This window comes from Cetorhinus maximus, chromosome 1 (genome assembly GCF_964194155.1).
Source record: "Cetorhinus maximus chromosome 1, sCetMax3.hap1.1, whole genome shotgun sequence".
Lineage (NCBI taxonomy): Eukaryota > Metazoa > Chordata > Chondrichthyes > Lamniformes > Cetorhinidae > Cetorhinus > Cetorhinus maximus.
The window spans coordinates 67,183,847-67,206,918 of record NC_135879.1 but is presented as its reverse complement, the minus strand read 5'-3'; the positions used below and the strand labels follow the sequence as shown (position 1 = coordinate 67,206,918).

General features: G+C 45.5%; 1 protein-coding gene across 1 annotated transcript in view; it reads right to left on the bottom strand.

The window, feature by feature from the left end:
- LOC144680590 (complement factor I-like) overlaps window positions 1-23,072 on the bottom strand; it is a 94,919-nt gene that overhangs the window by 18,705 nt on the left and 53,142 nt on the right. Inside the window, exons 8-9 of the mRNA XM_078541750.1 lie at window positions 3,239-3,268; window positions 941-1,059 (exon numbers count right to left, since the gene is read on the bottom strand). Of these exons, the coding sequence (XP_078397876.1) occupies window positions 941-1,059; window positions 3,239-3,268 (149 nt within the window). The remainder of the gene's footprint in view (window positions 1-940; window positions 1,060-3,238; window positions 3,269-23,072) is intronic.

Genomic DNA, 23,072 nt, shown 5'->3' with positions numbered 1-23,072 from the left:
ATACTATCAATCTCTGAGCTGGGACTTGCTAGGGTTGGATGAAGTGACAGTGCATCTTCAGGAAGGCTGATCTCCTCTTGAAGTAGCACAGGGGCCTTGATTTTTTTTCAACATCTGAAATGAAAGTGAAGACCAAGGGATAGGTTTTAGTGTTAATACCAAGCAGGGAGAGAATAGTCTGGTGAAAGCAGTTCCATTTTGTCTTGCAGCATAAGGTGAGGTACAAGTAAGAGGGATCAAGAGGAAAAGGGTGTGAAGAAACTTTGCACAATGTCTCCTCCATGTGTACCACTCACCAGGGCTATGACTTTCCATGCCTCTGCTGGCCAACACATTTTATCCCATGATGGGGAGGAGGTGCAGGCAGGCTTGGCTTCCCCAGAGACAGAATTCTAGCAATAGCTGTGCACAAGATTCTGCATGAAATTACGGTGTGTGTTAGTGACCATCTTGTGAGGTACATAGGGAATGTGCTGTCATAATCACATAGTTGATATGCAGTGTGTAAGATGGGAGAAGTGGGAAGTAAGGGTTGCAATAGTAGTGAGTGTGAGAGTGTGAGGGGAAGGAGGCGGAATGATGCTTGTTGCGGTGATTGTAGGAGAGTGAAGGTAAGCAAGGAGGGGACAATTGTGAAGCGAGAGGTGAAAGTGTGAATAGAGACTAAGAGGATGGTACATTTACCTTGACAGCTCTGGTGAGATCACTGAATTTTCAACTTTGCAACAGTGGCCTGGAAGCTAGGCTCCAGGCATTGACCTACTCAGTGACTTTTTGGTGGCGGAGGAGTTGCCTGGAGGGCAATGAAAATAATATCAGCAGAGATGTAAAGCGGCTGCCAGCTCATTATCATTTGTTTTACACTATTGCACAAAGTCAACATCTACCCCAGGTTCTTAAAGAGCAATAGAGATTAAAAGTAATGAAATAATGAACATACCTGTAAAGCCTCTTTACCTCCCACAAGCCTTTTAGATCTCTTCAAGATGCTTGTGTCTCTGGTGACATTTGTAATCCCACAGGATATTTTAGGAAGTGATGATTTGAGCTGGCTTCTTTCTAAAGGTAATGTTAAATGCACATTGTGTTTATAGGCCCTCTAGTAAGACTAATACACCAAATTCAAGCCAGTCTACACAGACCGCTGTTTTTCAGCACCTGGAGATGTAAATTGGAGACAGGTCATCAAACCAATGGGGATAATTTTGACTTTGTGCAATAATGTATAACAGGTGATAGCGAATCAGCAGCCCATTTTACATCTCCCCTGTTTCTTATTTAATTCCTGTTGTGCTGAATTGTATCCTAATTAACCTGTGGGGAAAATCTGGTAACTGAATATTAACTGTCTGCATGCAAGATTCATCTATATGCTGTTACTGGAAAGTCAGATGAGTTCCTCTCCTTTTCAATTGCACATTTCCCCTCTACATGGTGGAAGGTCCATACAGGCAAAAACATGTGGCTGACCTAGATAGGTGGATTGAGAGCTTGCTGCAGCTATTTGTCTGCATTGCCAGAGACCCTCTGCCTCTTCCAGCAGGGAACAAAACCATTGTGGGCTATACTGTAAATAACCCCAAGATACATGAACCAGTGGGATTGCAGACCTGCAGAAATAAGGCTCCATGGTTCTTCCACTGGGATAAAACTGAACATATGTTCTCTTGGTCTCTATAATATAATGAAGCCCAGCAGAGCTACACAGACTTGATAGATCACTATAAACAGGGTATTTCACTTCAGAGGAAAAGTTCTTGAGGCCTTAATCAGCACTTCTGAAATGATTTTACCTTTATTTTCAATTTACACAATTACAGATATCTTTTGTGTATTCAGCAACCAAGTCGCTGGCACCTTGATGAGTTTCCTGGACAGTAAATAGTACATGCCAGAGAAGAACCTGAAGCGTTTTGTTTCTCCCTTAATTGCCTCATTTGCAATTTCTCCCCTCCACTGTTAACATAAGAGGGACATGTGTCAATCACCATCTGATACCTCCCAAAAGTCACTGTTCTTCATCTGTAGGTCTAGTGAGTGAGCATAATAAGCTATTTGATCATGGGGAGCTCAATCTATTCCACATTTAATATCAAGGGGTGAATTTTATGGTGTGGGGGTGGGGGAGATATATTCCTCACCTCCCCCCCACCAGCCAGGTCACAAAGTCAGTCAGCACCACACCAACCTTCAATCTGGCTGCACCGAAGCAATAATAGGCTTGGAGGGGCTGGGGGGCAGGGGGGGGGAAGGGGGCGGTCTTCATGAGGTAAGAGTAGGACTTCCGCCCCTCAAGGACAGGAAGTCTTGTCCTCGAGAGCTGATGGCAGTTCTGTAGTCCCAGCAGCGCCAGAAGCAAGTAGTGGGACTACATACAGTCCCCTGGAAGGAAGAACATGTGGCGGGATCTTCCGGTTCCACCCGCCACGGGACTGGAAATTTCTGCCTGAAGACAACGGATCTTTTGCTAGTCCATTCAATTTTCCATCCTGCCCATGACAATGCCTGTGGCAGGTGGGACTGGAAAACCCCGCCCATGGCTACTGGACTTTAAGGTAAGTCTGGGCATTTTGGCTGGGGAGGGACTGGAGACCCAAGCGAGGTAAGGGGAGGGTTTTAGGGGCTGGGGGGAGGACAAAAGTCAAGGCACCGTCATGGCGGTGGGGTGCCCTCCTCCCAAAGGAGGTACTCCCCCTTCCTTCCTACCTTTACCTGAAATCTTAGGCTAATCGCTTTCCTTCCGCCTTAGCCAATCACGTATTATTGCAGTGGAGGCGGAATGAGGTCCTTAATTGGCCATTAATTGGCCACCTCCTCCTTTCAAATATGCCGGCTATGGCGGGGGGGCGGCATAAAATTCAACCCCAAGGCACATCCGCCCATTTTGTGCAGCAAGGTACACTGAAGAGCGATCGAGAGTGGGCAGCATAGCTTATTTATTCATCCCTTCCACAGATCTACTGAGACCAATTGTAGCAATGCATTGTTATGCCATATGAGATAAACTAACTGCACAAACCAGCAGTCTATCCAATGGCCTATCTGGTTTAAGTCACCCAATTCTGCACCAGACAATGTGTTTGGCTGAGGAGATCATTATAAGAGTGCTGAAGCAAGTCTCTGACTCTTTTGGTCTCAGCTGTATGAACTGTAATCACATAAATTGAAAACACAATTGAAAATTGTTTCAGAAGAAAGCTTACACTTCACTAGGAAAAAAATCGCTATCACCACTTACCTGTATTATAATCTTTGATTGTGGTCGATCCTTTATAAAAACAAAGACACAAGAGGTGTATTAATCATAATGAAAACCATTTCCCTTTAATGTTATTAACACCATCACACCAGGGATTTACAACAACTGTCAACAAATAAATACACAAGTACACTGACTGCAATACCAATTCCTAAACAGATGGATAATGTGGAATGAAATTCCCAAGTATATACATAACCAACTAATATTGACTAATTAATATATTTAGATCCCACTAATACAGTAATGGATGACTCTAAAGTTGGTAATAGCTTGAACTATTGTAAATACTTCAATGGGGTAAAATCAACATAACTACATGATAATACCAAGCACCAATGTGTTGATGTGTTTATTAAAATATTTGAGAACGTCGTGTTCGGAGAGAATCGTGATGGTTTAGAGGGAGGTGTGGAATGGAATAGAAACTCTACCAGTCCATCTTGGACTACATCTTAAAATATATCTCTATAATTTCCTTCAGCCCAACAATGCACTGATAACTCTGCATTCTCCAGTTCTGGCCTCTTGTACGTTCTTGATATCCATTGTCCCACCTCCCTAACTCTCTCCGCTTCTCTCTTCTCCATTAAGATGCTCCTTAAAACCTACTGCTTTGACCAAGTTTTTGGTGTCAAATTTTGTATAGTAACACTTCGCTGAAGTGCCCAATTAGTCTATAATGGTGTTTATGGACTACATGAGGGTCTTTCCACTCTATTTCATCTAACACTATCCACACATCCTTATTTCTTTCCCCCCATGTGCTTATTCAGCTTCCCATTAAATGGATTTAGGCTATTTGCCTCAACAATTCTTTGTGGTAGCACATTGCACATTCTAAACTCTGGGAAAAGTTTATCCTCAATTCCCTATTAAATTTATTAGTGGTGATCTTATATTTAAGACCTCTGGTTTTAGATTGCCACAGAAATGGTAACATTTTATCTACACCTACCTTATCGAAACCTTTCATTATCTCAATGACTTCATCAAGATACCTCTCAGCCTTCTCTTTTATAGAGAAAAGTGCCCTAGTCTGCTCAGTTTTTGCTGAAAAGTATATTCTCTTGGTACTGGTATCATCCTTGTGAAGCTTTTTGTACCTTCGCCAATACTTTATATACTTCATATAATATGAAGACCAGAACAATGTACAGTATTTCAAATTTGGTCTAAACAAGGTGCAAAACAAGTTAACATAACTTCTCTGATTTTCAGTTGCACCCCTCCAGAAATGAACCCCAATACTCGTTTTGCACTTTTTTTAATGTCGTGTTTGTCCTCTGGCCATACGTTTAGTAATTTGTATTTCTGAACCCTGGATCATTTTTTCCTCTACCCCATTCAGATTCTTATTATCCGAGCAGTACATCTTATCTTGTGACCAAAATGTACCAGTCTTTTTGTTGTTGAAGAAACTCCAGAGACGGATGTAGTGGAGCGCCCATAGTAGAGGCTCTAATACCAATCTTTGCATGTCGCATGTGGCTATACAGGCCTTGGGATAAACTGTCAACTCCTCCTTGGAAGGTGTTGCTAATCAAATCATTATATGAAGTCCGTATAGGGATTTTAATAATATTATGGATGCCATGGGTCCATTTGCTTTTAGATTTGTAGGCACATTAACATGAAAGTCTAGGAACAACGTCTGACTTGTGTTGATAATGGATGATGTTGCTGTCCCTTCGCATGATGAAACACCCACATTCTTTAGTCAACACCTCTGATGACTGTCTGCGGGCCAGAAAACACAACCTATATCTGGACCATCTCAGCCCAGTGTTCACAGGGACAGGGTGCAGAAGCCTTTCATAAACATACAGCTGCCACCTCACAGCTAACAGAAAAAAAGTGCAATAGTAGGTAAAACAGCACAACACACAAAGAGTGTTAAGAAGAGGAATTGATGGAAGGAACTAGATTCGGAGATACATTGCTTTCTCAGTAATAAAGCACGATGGCACCTGATTTGCAGATTTCCAGAAGCTTTCATTTATATGGCTGCAGGAAATACATAAGCTGTTGAGAAAAGTGGGATGACTTGAAGATAATTAGGTTGTTGTGCAAATGTAGAGGAAAGCAGTTTATTATTGGGCATGAAAGACAGTGGCAGGACTCTTCATGCACTGAGTAGATGTGATGATTAAGTGAAGATACACTCTGTGGAGACTTTACAAAATGACACTCATACATGGAAAAGATACTTGCATAGCTAGCTATTCAGGCTCCTAAGCAATTGACAAAACAATAATTTATAAAACCTATATTGAAGGACATAGCCTGAATTGTCTAAGAATTGGAAAAGATGCTTCACCATGCCCATGGAATGCTCAATGGTGGCTCTGGCAGAGGCATATACCTCACTGTACTTGTGCTCCTGTGTTGTTTATGGCTGTAGCGACAGGATGCGCTCACCTGAACTGTAATGAGACCAGTGTCTTGCTGGAAAGGGAGATGGCAAAGGCTTTAAAATAGTAAGTTGAGAAGAGGAATCCACAAGAAATAAAACAAGCCTAAAAATGACGAAACAGGAAAGCAGACCATAGGACAGACTAAACTAAGGAAGGACATAAATGACCAGGGAGTAAATAGTTATAGAACAGGAGTGTTAAAAATAGTTAAAAATAAAGTGAGAGGAACTGCTATTAATAATGAGTTAAACTTTACATACAGCAATGTACAGTTTCAAAATAAAACAAGAAAACTGGAGGTAATAATACATTGGGAGGAACCAGATATCACAGGATCATGGCTACAGAAAAAATCAGAAATGAGAATGAAACATTGTAGACTCTAACACATTTAGAAAAGATAGAGAGGGAACAAAAGTGGTCAGGGCAGCTTTATTTATTATATAGGTAGGTAATTAGCCATTGTCCACAAGGGACCATAGACATCTATCTCTATTAGAGAGAGAATGGTTATATAGTTTGAGGGACACTAGTCCACATCAAGCATGGAGTAGGTGAGGAGGCAGGTCCCAAGTCTACCTCAGCTAGACCAGGAATTGAACCCATGCTGTTGGCCTTATTCTGAGCCACACATTAACCAACTGAGCTAACTGGTCAGTTTTATTTATTAGAGATAATATAATGGTAATAATAAAATGTAACATAGCCATCAGTAAAACAGAAATAGAATCCATGTGGATAGAGATAAAAAAACAAAGCATCAATTACACTAATGGTCTACAGACCTCTTGATAGTGGAAGGGAGGTGAAGAAATACAAAAATAATTCAAAGAAATTGGTAAAAGACATAGAATAATAACCATGGGTGATTTCAACTACCGTGCCAGAAGAGGTAGATAAAGAGGATAAAGGGATGGAGTTTCTACAATGTTACAGGACTTTCCTTTCCAACCTAATATGTAAGAAGTCCAAAAAGGCAGAATTAATTACTGGATCTTGTTGTAAGGGTTTGTTCAGTAGGTCTCATGAAGGGGTTCAGAGGCTTGTAAGGTTGAACAATAGTATTTATTGGTAATACATAACTAAATACATATGTACAAAATATAGCCCAAACTCGGAACTAACTTTGACTTCTACTTGAGTCTCTCCATACAACTCTGTCTCCTGTCTACTGTCATGTGTCTCTCTACATCATACTGTGGGCGGTACTGTTCTCCAGTCCCACATTAACCCTTGCTATGTCAAACACTCTTATACTACAGATCTAGTAATAGAGAATAAACCAGGGCAGCTAAAGGAAGTAAAAGTAGGGGAACATCTAGGCAATAGTGACCACAATATAATGCGTTTTAAGAAATAATGGAGAAGGACAGAAGTATGACAAAAAAACAAGGTAATATATTGGAGAAAATCTGATTTTGAAGGGCTGAGAATAGAACTTGGGAAAAGAAAATGGACAACAGCATTGACAAACGATGATGTAAAACGGCAATGGGGAAAATTTAAAATGGTAGAGCCCAGGAAAAATAAAAGCTTAAAAACAAGAATAAAATAAACCTTAATGAGACACCATGGATGAATAAATAAATATGAAAAAGTGAGGTAAGAAAATAGGAATGCACTAAGCACATGGAGAGCAGGAGAGAGTATGACAAGGTAAATATGAAAAAATTGGGAGAGCAGTCAAAAAGAGCAACTAAAAAGGCAAAGAGAGGGTATGAAATTAAATTAGCAAGGAACATAAAGTAATAAAATATTCTGCAGGCACATAAATAAAGAAAAGAAAGTTGGGATGGGATTAGGGCCAGTGAGGGATGGTCAGAATGATTTCACAGGCAGTGGTTGTGAAATGGCAGAAATATTTAATAATTATTTGGCTTCAATGTTTACCAGGGAGCCCTATCAGGTGGAGATGACATCCGCAGGTGAGATGAAAAATAATAAAATTGCATTTAAAATAAAAAGAGATGAATATTAAATTAAACCCCTTGTTCAGACAGTTTGCATTCATGCATTTTAAAAGAATCTAAAGAGATAGCCGAGGCACTATTACAAATATTTACAAGGCATTGCGCCAAAGGATTTGCATTATACCTATATTATAAGCATTATATCTAATATTAGTCCAAGGAACTGTAGACCAGTCAGCTTAACATCAGTGGTAGGAAAGATAATGGAATTCCCACTGAAGGAGAAAACAGAAAAACAACCAGAAACCAAAAATATAATAATGAATAGTCAGCATTGATTTCACAAGTGAAAGTTTTTCTTCACCTAACTCATTGAATTCTTTGAAGAAGTGACAGTGAGAGTACACAAGGGTAATTTAATTGGTATACTATGTCTTGTTTTTCAAAAGGCCTTCAAAAAGGTACCAAAAAGAATGGCAGAAAATAGGAAGTGGTGTTCCAGAAGCATCAGTGCTGGGACCACTGCTGTTCACAATTTACATTCATGGTTTTGACATTGGAATCAAAAACAACATTTCTGTATTTGTTCTAAGTTGTGGCAGAATAATCTATACTGAGGAAAACAGCAGCAAATTACAGGAAGACATCAATAAACTTGTAGAATGGGCATATAATTTGCAAGTTAATTTGAAAATAGGTGTGAGAATATAAGAAATAGGAACAAGAATAGGCAATAGAACCCATCTAACTTGCTCCACCATTCAATAAGATTGTCCATATCAGCTCCACTTTCCTCACACCTCTTGATTCTCTTAGTGCTCAGAAGCCTATAAATCACAGCCTTGAATATGCCCAAGGATTGACTATCCACAGCACATCCCCAGTGGATAATTCCAAAGATTCACAACCCTCTGAGTAAAGAGGGTTGGGGCACAGGGGAGCATGTAGAAAAAATTTAGAAGGATGGTACCTGAATGTGAGGTTATACTTACCAGGAAAGGCCAACAGACTGAGTATATGTTGTATACTTGAAAAGTGAAGGGTGGGCAGTAACCTAACGGACGTCTTTAAAATTATGAAAGATTTTGCTAGAGCGGATACAGAAGGAATGTTCCAACTTGTGGGGAAGAGCGAAAAGTAGAAATCATCAATATAAGATAGTCATCAAGTAATCCAATAGAGAATTCAGAAGAAACCTCTTATAAGGTTGCAAAGAATAGTAGCAAGTCTGAGGATTGGGAGTGTTTTAGAAACCAGCAAAAGGCCACTAAAAAGTTGATAAAAAGGGGAAAAAATAGAATGAGAATAAACAAGCCAGGAAGAGCTTTTACATGTAAATAAAAAGAAAATAGCTAAAGAAAATGTTGGTCCCTTAGAAGCAGAGACAGCAGAGATTATCATGAAGAATAAGGACATGGTGGAGACATTGCACAGGTATTTTGTATCTGTCTTCACCATAGAAGACACAAATTGCATACTAGAAATAGCGAAAAAGCTAAGGGCTAATAAAAGTGAGGAAATTAAGGTAATTAATAGCAGTAAAGAAAATGTACTCAGTGGACTAAAATCCGACAAATCCCCAGGACCTGATGGCACCCAAGGGTTCTAAAAGATTTAGCTGCAGAGATAGTGGATGCAATGATTATGATTTTCCAAAATTCCCTAAATCCTAGAACAGACCCAGCAGATTGGAAGTTAGCAAATGTAACACCGCTATTCAAGAAAGGAGTCAAAAAATATGGAACTACAAGCCAGTTAGCCTGACATCAGTGTTGGGAAAGTGCTGGAATCTATTATTAAGGAAGTCTTAACAATGCATTTAAAAAAGCATTGTATGATGAAAACAAGTCAACATGGCTTTACAAAAGGGAAACCCTGTTTGACAAATTTATTAGAGTTTTTTAAGGATGTGACTAGTAGGGTAGATAAAGGGGAATCAGTAGATGTCGTATACTTGGATTTCCAAAAGGTATTTGATAAGGTGCCACACAAAAGGTTAATACACAGGATGAGGGCTTATGGAGATGGGGTGATACATTAGATGGATAGAGGATTGGTTAATGGACATAAACAGAGAGTAGGCATAAATGGGGCTTTTTCAAGTTGGCAGATTGTGACTAGTGGAGTGCCTCAAAGATCAATACTGGGGCCTCAGCTATTTACAATGTACACTAATGACCTAGGCAAAGGGACAGAGGGCAAGGCCCGGGAGAGGGAGAGATGCACAAGATGCAAAACACCGGGGCATGAGTCTTTGGGGGGGGCCCAGGCTCAACCCACAGCTTTTGCCTTTACTGCAGCACCGCCCATCTCCAACTCAAGTGGCTGCCTCATGCCTCAGTGTGTTCAGACACAAGGGCTTGGTGGGCAGTCCGGTCTGGGACAAACTTACAGCACTCGAGATCAAACTGACCTGGAGCGAAAGCCTGAGTCCATGCGGCCATTTGTTTTGACAGGATGCATTCTGGGTGATGTAGTCTGCCTTTGGCCATGCTCTCACCCTGCCACACAGGCGCTGGCTCACTAAAGGACTACAGGAGTCGCCCTCACGTCAATATGGTGGAATGGGCCAGGGAGGCCAGGAGAAACAGCAGCTGCAGCAATACCGAGACCTGGGACAGCTCGAGTGTTAGACAAGGCCGAGAGGAAGGGTGCCTTGTCACCTCCACAGCTATCCCAAATTCCTACTCAGTGATATTAATCTCCCAACCTCCCAAGCATGGGGGGAGTGAGTGAGTGAATGAGTGCAAGAGAGAGTGAATGAGTAAGTGTGCATGAGAGTGAGTGAGTGAGTGTGTGAGTTAGTGTGTGAGAATGGACAGAATAATACGGGGCCTTAGGCAGCTCAGCCCCCAAACCCCCACTGGAAGTAAAATCGGCGTGGAGCCAACCCGCTTGACACTGGCCCTCCCCACAGCCACAACATGCTATAGGCAGGTTCAACATGGGCCAAGTGGGACTTCTGTCCCTCACTGGAGGGGGAGTCCCACCCTCTGGAGCTGCCAGCCAATCGGATTGGCCAGCAGCTCCATTAGTCCCAGCAGTGCCAAGGGCATGTTAGTGTCCGCTGCTGGCACTGCAAGAAGAAGATGGAGAAGGCCCAGGGCTACCCGAAGCCAGTGAGGTCAGGGTCTTGGCCAGGGACGGTTTTGGCTGGTCAGGGAGGGGAGCAGGCTATGAGAGAGGCAGGAAGAAAAGGGGGCTTCAATCTTAGGGCGGCTGCCCCCTAATCCGCAAAAGACAGCCCCCAAAGATTGAACTGCCCTTCCTTCTGGCCCTTTGAAAGTTGCATTAAAAAAAATCGGGCTGCTCACTCCCATCTGACTGCTCACACCAAATGTTTTATGGTGTGAGTAACGTATTATCAGGGTCAATTGGCTTGGTAACAAGCCTAATCGACCCTTTATTACCTATTTGAATATGGTGGATAGTCTGCCGATTTCGGCACCTACCCACCCCTGTGTTATGGCGGTGAGCTCGGGGGTGGGTGGGGAGGCGGTGGAGTTGGCACTCATCCTATTTTACATGCCCCCCCCACCCCTGCCATCAGAAACACGCCGAGTATGTGTGAGAGTGAGCGAATGTGAGAGTGAGTGTGTGAGAGTGTGAGTGAATGTTAGGGTGAGTGAGTGTGTGGGAGAGTGTGTGTGAATGAGTGTGTGTGAGCATGTGTGTGAGAGTAAGTGAGTATGTATGAGAGTGAGTGAGTGAGTGTGTATGAGAGTGAGTATATATGTGAGTGTGAGTGAGTGTGTGTGAGAGTGAGTGAGTGTGTGTGAGTGAGTGTGAGTGTGATAGACAGAGAACCACACACACACATATGATGCTTTGTGCAGGGACATACACAAACACATACACACATACTCCCCTTCTTCTTTCTCCTCCCTTCCCTAAAAACCTATCTACACACTGGGCCAGGCGAGGAGGCTAAAAGGCAACCCACTTCCAACCCCCAATTTTGTGTGAATTCTGCTGAGGCCAGCTCAGAGTATGTGTCACTAGAGGCAAAGGCAAGGTTGGTGTTAGTTAAACCCAACTCCTTAGCTCGGTTCCGGGCCCTTCTTCCTTCCCTGGTGACCAGGACTTGGGACCTAGTCTGTCTCTGAGCTCTGCCTCTTAAGCAAAAAGACAAACAGTTTTATTAGTCAGCTCTGCTGCTTGGCACTTTTTAATGGTCATTTTTATTAATTACTCAGTTTTTTAAATGATGTAGTTAGTGATTTGGCATTGGTTTTCCTTGCTCAGCAAGTTGTTTACTGTTTCTTTGTAGTTTAACTACTTTTTGAAATTCATGTTTAATGTTGTGCTGAACCAGATCTCAGGCAGCTGCTGGGTTTCTTGCTGAAGTGGAGTAAAAGGCTCACAAGAAGTCTGATTGTTTTTTGGAGGACTGGCAAAAACGGGTTATTTTTGCTTCCATTGAAATGGGAAGTGTTGGAAATACTCAGCGCAGCTGGTGACACCTGTGCAAAGAGAAACAGAGGTCAGTGACCCTTTGTCAGATCTAGTGCAGATCGTGGACCTAAAGCGTTGACTCTGTTTCTCTCTGCACAGGTGCTGTCTGACTGCTGAGTATTTCTAGCATTTTCTGTTTGTATTTCAGATTTCCAGCATCTACAATACTTTGCTTTCCTATTATGTGCTCCATGCTGGGCATTTGTAAGTATGGTACTTAGTTTCAATTTAAAATGAGAAAATATTTATCACTCAATGTAAAGTGTAATTTTTCTGTTAACAAAGCCCACTTGTGTGGTTAGAAATAGCACATTACTGCAGGTGAATTGTTTGGTGCTAATTTACTGTAAGTTTTGTCATTTTTAAACTTGGAAGTGAAACCACGAGTCATGCACCAATCAAATATGTCACTGTTACTTCAAGATATTCTCATTTGTACTTGGGATTGTTGTTTGCGGTGCTTGTGAGGTTCAAGTCTTTTGGATGTTGCTGTCTGGATATTGCATTGGGTCAGGTTCAAAGAAGCAGAGCTGGCTGCATAATATTAACAGCTAAGTTGTGTGTAATTGTCTGACCTGTGGTTGTAAAGTGTATCTTACTGAAACCTGAGCTTTTGATGGGCTTTATAAATAGAGGCATATAGTACAAAAGCCAAGAAGTTTTACTGAACCTGTACAAAACAGTTCGACCTCACTGTGAATGTAGTTCCCAATTCTGGGCACCCGAAGGATGGGAAGGCTTTGTTAAGGGGTCAGAAGAGATTCACTAGAATGTCTCCAGGGATGAGGGATTACAGGGAAGCTGAGGTTGCTCTCCTTCAAGCCAAGAAGTCTGAGGGGATTTGATGGAGCTGTATAAAATTATGAAGGGTTACATAGAAAAAATAGAAACCGTTTCCAATGGCTGAAGGATCGATAATCAGATGGCCCAGATATAACTTAATTTAAGTTGATTGGGAAAAGAGCCAGAGGCACCACGAGGAAAAACTTTTACACAAGGAGTGGTTAGGATTTGCAATGCACTCCCTTTCTGATATTGTGGTGGATACAGATTCAAATTAGTGTTCAAAAGGAAATTGGATAAATACTTGGAGAAAAAAAATTATAGGGAAAGAACAGTTGGGGGTGGTGTGTGGTAGGCCTGACTGGATTATAAAAGAAGTGGTGCAGACTTGATGGGCTCAAACAATGAACAGAAAAAGTTAACCTGCAGGTACAGGAAGCAATTAGGAAAGAAAATGGCATGTTGCCTTTCTTGCAAGGGGATTGGAGTACAAGAATAATGTAGTCTTGCTACAATTGTAAGGGACTTTGGTGAAACCACACCTGGAATACTGTGTGGAATTTTGGTCTCCGTATTTAAGGAAGGATATACTTGCATTGGAGATTGTACAGCAAACATTCACTAGATTGGTTCTTGGGGTGACAGGGTTGTCAAAGTAACATTGGGAAAGGGTAAATTCACTCCACAGAGATTACTAGGTGTTTGTAGGCAGCTTTGATCGAGGTCAGCAGCAAGTGCTATCACTTCACCAGTAACTGCAAACTCTGGACCAATATTCTCTGTTATACATCAAGGGGAGAATTTTCCCCATGTCGTGCGGGCCGAGCGGGAGCGGGCGTGGGCACACGCAGACCTGATCGCCGCCCACGATCAGGTCTGCGCCGCCATTTTATGCAGGCGGGCCAATTAAGGCCTGCCCAGCGTATTTCTCGACTCCCGAGGACAGCTGGAGTGGGTGGGCGGTGGCGGGCGTGCACAGACCACCGGGTCCAATGGCAACCTGGCAGCCTGTTTAAATGAAGGCCTGGCAGCCTTTGCAAGGCTGCTCACAATGGCTGACAGAAGAGCACAGCAGAGGGCTTCTGTGCAGTACGCAGGTCCGGAGGGTAGGGCAGCGGGGCAGGCCAGGCCGGCGGGTAGGGCAGCCGGGTAGTGTGCCCCTCGTTTCTCAGATGTGTGCCTAGCTGCCCTCCTGGAGAAGGTGGCAGCACAGTGGGAGGTCCTGCTTCTGAGGGACGGGAAGCAGAGGCCTCCCCACCTGACCAAACGTGAGTGGGAGGAGGTAGCCAAGAGTGTGAGTTCTCATAATGTGGTACGAGACACATGGGTCCAGTGCCGTCAAAGATTCGATGACCTCCTTGCGCTTGGGAAGGGTGAGTACCATGTTGGCTGAGTTCACTTAATGCAGTCGTCACCCTTTCTCCCCAGCAACTCTGGGTACAGTAACGGCATTGAATCCTTCATGGCATGTATCCCTCGCTGGGTGGGCCAGCAGATATTGCCCATGCCCAGTTCACTCTGAGAGGGTTGAGCTAGGATGGGTTCTGCACCCGCAGCATGTGTGACACTGACACCCAGAGTATAGAATGGGGGTGAAACTCAAGCATCTGCACTTAGGCATAGTGCTGGAACTGGGAAGCATGTCAAAGTCAGGGTGCTAACATGCTGGGAGGGGAGCTTCCAGGTGGCAGGGCACCAATGCAGCTGCTGGTCTTTGCGCTCCACGTGCTTGTGCGTCCCTGCTTAGCAAGGTTACACCTTGTGGTGCCACATGTGATGGAGGCAGCATGGGCAAGAGGGGTCAGCCCTGGCTTCTTTGCGTGAATGTGCGGCAGCTGCGCGGACGAAGAACTGGAGCCCTGCAATGTCCCACTCTGGCTGGGTTGGCAGGGATGTGATGGGAATTCAGGTATAGGCTGGACTAATCAATGCTCTTCTCTCTTTTTCAGGAGAAGACTGCGCACAATTCCACTGAGCGGATGCGGACTGGCGGAGGCCAGGCCCAGTTGGCGATCCTGACACCTTTTGAGCAGCAGGCCATGGATCTGGAGAGGTGCCATGCGCCCAGGTCCACCAGTGGCGGTGAGGCTGGGGTGCCATGGGGAAGTATGTTTGCCGAGCACTCAGGTCACCATGTGTGTCCCAAAAGCCATGGCACTGCTGAATGCTCAGTAAATGAAGTTTGCAACATGGGTTGAATGTTGATTATGGAAGGATGAGCGCATACTGATCGGGGCATGCAAAGTGACATTGTCTGCACTGTAACTAATCAAATGTCCTTGTTCTTCCTTTCAGCATCACTGGAGCAGGGCCAGGAGGAGGAGGCAGAGAGGCCACATCTCACACATGAGTACCCAGTGGAAATCGACTCACCAGTGTCATACCATTCTAGCCAGGCAGGCACCAGCGCAGATACTAGCACCTCAGTGAGGGCACTTCACACTCACTTGAGGTGCGGGCAGAGACTGAGAGTGCCCAGGGTGCCGGCAGTCGGAGGCACATGCTTGATCGGTGGCTGATGATTTGCCTCTGGAGTCGACCATGAGGCAGCAAATGCTGGAAATGCAGCAGGGTATGCGGGAGGATCTGGCGGAGATGCATGAGGCTATGCGTGGCATGATGTCCATGCTGGAGGAGTCCACGCGGAGCATCATCGATGCAATGAGCCTCATGGCCGAGCGCCATGCTTCCTCCATGGAGAGAGTGGTGACTCTCGTGGAGAGGCTCCTCCAGGAGAACAATCAGGGCCTATTGGGGTTGCGCTCGGACCTGCAAGCCCTCACAGGGGCATTGACATCAGCTGGTCATTGCCCGTGTGGGAGATGGTTTGGGCACCAAGTATCCCAGTTTGGTGCCCATCCATCTACGGTGAGCAGGGAGGTCCAAAGTGACCTCATGTCAGCACAGCAGCTGCCTGTCATCTCTGCAGTCTCCTCTCTGGATGAGGGCAGCAGCTCCTCCACCCCTCCGTCAGTGACCGTGGCATCTGATAAGGCTGCGGCAACTGGGGAGAAGCCAGCTGTGCAACTGGCAGCTCCCTCCCAGGCAGGGCCATCAAAGGCTCCATGGGCCAGACGATGGCCGCCAAGGTCATCGAGGCCAACAGGACAGCACAGTGAGCAGGCTGTCTCAGAATGCCAGTGCCAGCGAGGGGACAGCACCCAGACGTAGCAAACGTAAGCGTAAATTTAAGGCACCTTAGGCACAACACAGGTTTCTTACTGGTGCTTTTATGTTGCCCCATAGTAGTTAATTGAAGACATGGTGTGATGTACAACATCTTCTTTATTGGTTTCTGAAGTTACGTTTGTAATCTCAATAAATTTTGATACGTTGCCATGCCTCAGGGTGATTCCTTACTTCTACAGGTGGAAGGGAACCCTCATGAGTGAGTTGTTTGACATTCAGCTTTATTCACAAAGGCCTTAGTTAATGTTACTATCCAGGCAGATTTAGCACTCAGGTATCGAATATGGAGCCTGCAGGCCTGGCGTGTGTTGAAGGTCCATCACTGGTGTGCTAGCTGAAGGTTCTTTGGATTAAAGCCTCCTGGGTGTCCCTGCCTCTCTGGAGTATGCCCGAGTCAGCGTCTATCCCCTCAGTGTTCTCCTGTGTGCGCTCATCCTCGGACTTACTGCTGGACTCATCGTGTGCGTCCGGAGCAACTGCGTCTATGTCTTCCTCGTCCATTGCATCGCCCCTTTCCAGCGCCAGATTGTGGAGACTGCAGCATACAACCACTATCAGCGACACATGATCTGGGGGGTACTGGAGTGCGCCGCCCCCTGAACGGTCCAGGCATTGGAAGCACATCTTTAGAAAACCGATGGTTCTTTCCACCACAGCCCTTGTGGAGTTATGGCTCCTATTGTACTGTTGCTTAGCCTCTGTTCTTGGATGGCGGAGAGGCGTCATGAGCCACCATTTATAGACTCACAGAGTACGACAGCACAGAAAAAGGCCATTCAGCCCATCAAGTCTGTGCCGGTGAAACAAGTACCTAACTATTCTAATCCCATTTTCCAGCACTAGGCTCATAGCCCTGTATGCCATGGCATCGCAAGTGCACATCCAAACACTTCTTAAATGTTATGAGGGTTTCCGCTTCTACCACCCTTTCAGGCAGTGAGTTCCAGATTCCCACCACCCTCTGGGTGAAAAAATTCTTCCTCACATTCCCTCTAAACCTCCTGCCCCTTACTTTAAATCTATGCCCCCTGGTTATTGATCCCTCCACCAAGGGGAAAAGTTCCTTCCTGTCTACCCTATCTATGCCCATCATAATTTTATAGACCTCAATCATGTCCTCCCTCAATCTCCTCTGCTCCAAAGAAAATAACCCCAGTCTATCCAATCTCTCCTCATAACTAAAACTCCCCAGCCCAGGCAACATTCTGGTAAATCTCCTCTGCACTCTCTCTAGTGCAATCACATCCTTCCTATAATGCGGATTCCAGAACTGCACACAATATTCTAGCTGTGACCTAACCAGCGTTTTATACAGTTCCAGCATAACCTCCCTGCTCTTTATATTCTATGCCTCGGCTAACAAATGCAAGTATCCCATATGCCTGATACTTGCATGTGCAACAATATTTGTAAAGGATTTCATTCATCCAGGAATTACAATAATGCTTGTACTTATTTGCATTTTGTTTATATGCAGTGTCCATAAACCATCACCCATATAAACTAGGATATGAAATTTTCTTATATTCGTTTGTGGGATGTGCACGTCGCTGGCTAGGTCAGCACTTGTTGCCCACCCTTAAATTTTTATTTATTCCTTCATGGGATGTAGGCAGCACTGGCTGGGTTAGCATATATTTCCCATCCCAAATTGCCCTTGAGAAGGTGGTGGCGAGTTGCTGCAGTCCATCTGGTGTTGGTGCACCCACAGCACTGCCAGGGAGGGAGCTCCAGGATCTTGACCCAGCGACAGCAAAGGAACAGCGACACACCTCCAAGTCAGGATGATGAGTGACCCAGAGGGGAACCTACAGGCAGTGGTGCCCCCACATGTCCCCCGCCCCCCCTAGATGGCAGCAGCCGAAGGCTCGGAATGTGCTGTCCAAGGAGCCCCGGCGAGTTGCCGCAGCAGATCCCGCAGATGGTACACATTGCTGCCATTTACAGGTGAGTAACTCACCTCCTGACTCCCCAGAGCCTGTCCACCATTGATAAGGTACAAGTCAGGAGTGTGATGGAATACTCCCCACTTGCCTGGATGAGTGCAGTTCCTACAACACTCAAGAAGCTGGACACCGTCCAGGACAAAGCAGACGGCTTGATTGGCACCACATCCACAAACATTCACTCCCTCCACCACTGATGCACAGTAGCAGCAGTGTGTACCACCCACAAGACGCACTGCAGGAACCCACCAAGGCTCCCCAGACAGCACCCTCCAAACCCACGACCACTACCACCCAGAGAACAAGGGCAGCAGACAGATGGGAACACCACCACCTGGAGGCCCTCCTCCAAGTAACCCACCACCCTGACCCAGAAATACATCACTGCTCCTCCACTGTCGCTGGGTGAAAATCCTGGAACTCCCCTCCCAACAGTTCTGCGGGTGCACCCACAGCGCATGGACCGCAGCAGTTCAAGAAGGCAGCTCACCAGCACCCTCTCAAAGGCAACCAGGGAAAGGCAACAAATGCTGGCCCAAACAGCGAAGCCCACATGCCGTGAATGAATTTTTAAATAACTGCGCGTCAGCGGTGGAGGGAGTGAATGTGAATGGTGTGCCAATCAAGCAGACCGCCCGTACTGGACGGTGTCGAGCCCCCCGAGCGCCACCGGAGCTAAACCCATCCAACCAAGCGGGGAGCACTCCACCACACCCCCGACTCGCTCCCTGCAGACGGCGGACCGGCCCCGGTAAGCCAGGAGGCAAGTCACTCACCGCAGGACCCCCAGCCCCCGACCTGCTCCCGCACCCACAGCATTCACATGGCTAGTCCAATTCAGCTTCTGGCAACCCCGGGATATTGACAGTGGGGGATTCAGGGACGGCAATCCATTGAATGTCAAAGGGCATTGGCTAGATTCTCTCTTGTTGGAGATGGGCATTGCCTGGCGCTTGTGTGGTGCAAATGTTACTTGCCACTTGTCAGCCCAAGCCTGGATATTGTCCAGGTCTTGCTGCATTTGGACAGGGACTTTCAGTATCTGAGGAGTCGCGAATGGTGCTGAAAATTGTGCAACATCAGCGAGCATCCCCACTTCTGACCTTATGATGGAAGGAAGATCATTGATGAAGCAACTGAGGATGGATGGGCCGAGGACACTATCCTGAGGAACTCCTGCAGTGATGTCCTGGAACTGAGATGCTTTTGAGGGGATAGTCATTGTCGCCCAGCAGCCATCCAACCAGCCGGGCTGGAGCACTGAAGAGCCTTGGCACCCGGGAATGTCTGAGTATGTAGGCATCATGGGAGCTGCCTGGATACCTGGCACAGACTTGGAGAACCATCATCCTGTGATCACGCACTATCTGCACGTTCATGGAGTGGAAGCCCTTCCTGTTGACGAAGGCACCGGGCTCACCTGCTGGTGTCTTGATGGCCACATATGGGCAGTCTATTGTACCCTGGACGCGGGGGAAGCCAGCAATGGCCGCGAAGCCTCTGGCTCGCTGTGTCTGGCTGGCCTCATCCCAGCGGTAGCGGGTGAAAGTCAATGCATGCCTGAACAGAGCGTCTGTCACCTGCTTGACACAAGTGTGGACCAGCTGACTGGGAGACTCTGCAAAGATCACCCACTGACCCCGGAGGCATAGAAGTTGAGGGCAGCTGTGACCTTCAACGCCTCTGGCACGGGATGCCCGTCCACACAGTTTGCGCAGATCTCAGGGCCTATCATCTGACAGATGGAGGTGACTGTCTCCCTTGAGAGATGGAGCCTCCTTCAGCACTGCACCTCAGACATATTGGGGTAGCTGCTTTGCCGCCTGTAAACCCTGGCAGCAGGATAGTGGCGTCTTCTGCGGCCTCTTCTGCCTTGGACTTTCTATTGGCCCTGCGCCCCTTGTGCCTACGCCTCTCCTCCCAAAGATGGCTCCCCTGGGGGCTGAATGTGGACTCCCAGCCTCCTGCCCCTTCTGGCTCTCCCTTCCTCCTCAGAGGAGGTGCCTCCAGTGGAGAGCACAACTCCCATTCCCAGGCTAAGGGGAGGCTTCCTGAAACATGCAGGCCCCAAAATGATCTTTAGTATAGAGTCCTGACCTGATATTTTCAAAACAAAAAGGTTTACACAGGAGAGATGGGCTGCCTAAACCAAATAGGGACAAAAAGACTTGCAAGTAACATTAATCAAGAATCATTTCATTAGGACTAGAGCGAGGGGAAGTCAGGCAAGAAATAGGAACCCAGACGAGATTAAGTGTACAGTAGGAGAGTCAGCTGGTAATTATGGGCACAGATATTGCATCTGTTGCCTTATTATACACCCTGCCCAATATGCTAATATATGACATAGATGCTGATGCATCACTGGCATCAATCAGTCGTGTGTTACACTATTGAGAGAGATGTTGGAACGCCATGTTCAGGAGCAATGTGCCTATTCTGTAACCCGTTTAGATGTAGTACTATTAAACAAGTACCAGAATATGACTATAGTCTGTTCAGTAACCAAGAACCATGCCTAGAGTCCACAGATAAGAAGGACCATCTCAGAACATGGTGCTAGCAGTGAAGACGTCAATGTAAAAAATACATTAGTGTTATCGACAGAACAAGAGAGTGAAGGAAAGCTTGAAAGCAACTTGTACTTATGATTCGACAGAAGGAGGAGGCAAACCGGAGAGGTAACGATGACCGTACCCGGTGAGCAGCCCCTGTCCCCACCCTGCCTGTTTGACTGCCTCGAGGGCCCGCAGGAAGGTCAGCAGCGGGAGTTATGGAACAGCCATTTCCTTCAGTGTGGAGCAGCATCGGGCCTTCATGCTAAAGAGCAGAAGCATCAAGTCAGTTCCTGTCTTTATGCTGTAGGACCAGTAGCAGACAATGTTCTCTTGAGACAGGGGGTCAAGGAGGCCATCGTGGACTTTGAGACCGTATTCAAAGCCTTTAACACCTATTTTAGCCCGAAGTGAAATTCAGTTATGTAACGAGTATGTTTTAACCAAAGGTCCCAATGACCTGGGGAATCGATTGAATTATTTTGCACCGACCTATTGCGCCTAGTTAGTTCTGGGAGCTGAAGGACAAGCTAATTAGTGATTGCATAGTTTCAGGTATCCGAGATGAAAAACCCTCCACTGTCTACAGACTAAAGGTGGCCTTGCTTTAGATCAACCTGTCCAATATGTGAGGCACACCGAGCTTAGAGAATTTAACCGGGCTATCATTCGACGTCACATGACTCCATTGACTGGGATTATTGCACCTCTTCATTTCAAGGGGCAACAGATCGTTGATTCTCTCTCTGTTGTTCACAATCAATGCACATCCTTATTGAATGGTGATGTTAGCGTACTTCTAAGAATTTTGGAAAAGCCAAATGATGCCCAGCATTTGAACAACACAATGTGCATGGAACAATCTTCAACCTTTTACTTAGAACCAGTGGAACTTCAGGCTTCAGCAGCTGAGGAAGTTTATTCAATCACCAAAAGTTCCTTTCTTTCACAGAGAGGCCAAACATTAGACCCTAGGCGGAGACTGAAGTTATAAATCTCTCAGTTCTTCATGAAGTTAGGCCAGAGGTGGCAGATACAGAAGGCACTGCGGCAGATGGTGAAGACCTCCTGGACCTGAATTGGCTTTTTCCAGAAGAAAGTGATGATGAGGAAGCCATTGCAGCACTGTGCAATCCTTTGGAGGATGAGGTATTAGAGGTTGATCTGTCTTTCCAGTTATGGACACACCATATGAAGTCTCTGGGGCCTTTTTGAAAGAACCAGCTGTGTTCCTATTGGCTGAGCAGCAGTCAGATCTTTGTTCCACTGGACCTTCCAATGTATTGCCTAGTTTATCACTAGCTGCCCATGAAGGGTCCTCCAGGGAGAATGCCTTGCCTGATTCCATGTCAAAGTCCATACAGGATCATACGGCCAAAGAGCTGGTAGCTTCCAGGGGTGAAAGTAAATTGAAACTCACACCTCAGTCCCAGCTGAAAATCTTCTTCCCTCTAGAGCTGTATATCAGCACATAAGCAACGTCAGAAACTTTAGCACTTCTGAAGCTGCAGAATCCTGTACAGAAATCTTGTCTCAGAGTTAATTGTCTACAGGAAATTTGTCTCATTACAGGAGGTGGCTTTCTTGTCCCCATATCTTCAGCAATGTTTCCCATTGCCCAGAGTGGAGTAGCCTCACAAGAGAGAAGTGTGGTTCTCTTCCCACTGCCTACAGGAAGTAGACATTCCTTCTGAAATATCATCTGGAAATCATCTCTTCTTCTTTTCCTGAAAGGCTTAAGGAATGTTGTCGCTTTTTCCTTCATCATTTCTATTCATTGAAATCTCAGATCTTCAATACTTTTTCAGTCTTTAATTCAACCGTGAATGATACAGCTATGACTATTTTCCCTGGAGTTGAAGATCATTCCTCTTCTGAAGGCCTTTCCGTGTGCTCCGAGGGAGCAACAAGTTCCTCGGAGAGTCCTGATTTCTTCTCTTCTAGCCCCAGAAATTCCAAAAGTTGATGCCCTTCAGTCTTCTCTTTTTGATCAGTCTTTCATGGAAAATCCCTCGTTGTCCTTACAGTACACTAGTTCTGAAACCTACACTCTACTTATCAGCAATGCTGCTAAATTGCTGTCTTGTTCTACTGATGATGATCTGCTGGATGCAGAAAAAAGTTCTCATGTCTCCAAGATGTCTTTGTTAAGGGCCAAGAACACTGAGACATTGAATCCCCCAGGACTGTGATTTGGGGAGGTGGAAGAGTAGGAGTTGGCATTGGGTAGAATCTGTAGTTGTTAAAAGGGAGTTACAGAAACGTAATGTAAATACTTAAAGATATAGTTTCATATTGTTGCTGAAAACTGGATAGTATACTTGGGGGAGGGAGGTGTAGTATAAAGGGTTAACAGATGGGATATGCTAATGCATGATGTAGATGATGGTGTATCACTGACATCAGTCAGTCATTTGTTTGACTTTCTCTCTCTCTCTATCTCAAGAGAAAGAGAGAGAAAGATTGGAACACCATGCTCAGGAGCAACGTGCCTCCTCTGTAACCTGTTTAGATGTGGTACCAATAAAAAAGTGTTAAGCAAGTACCAGTGTATGACT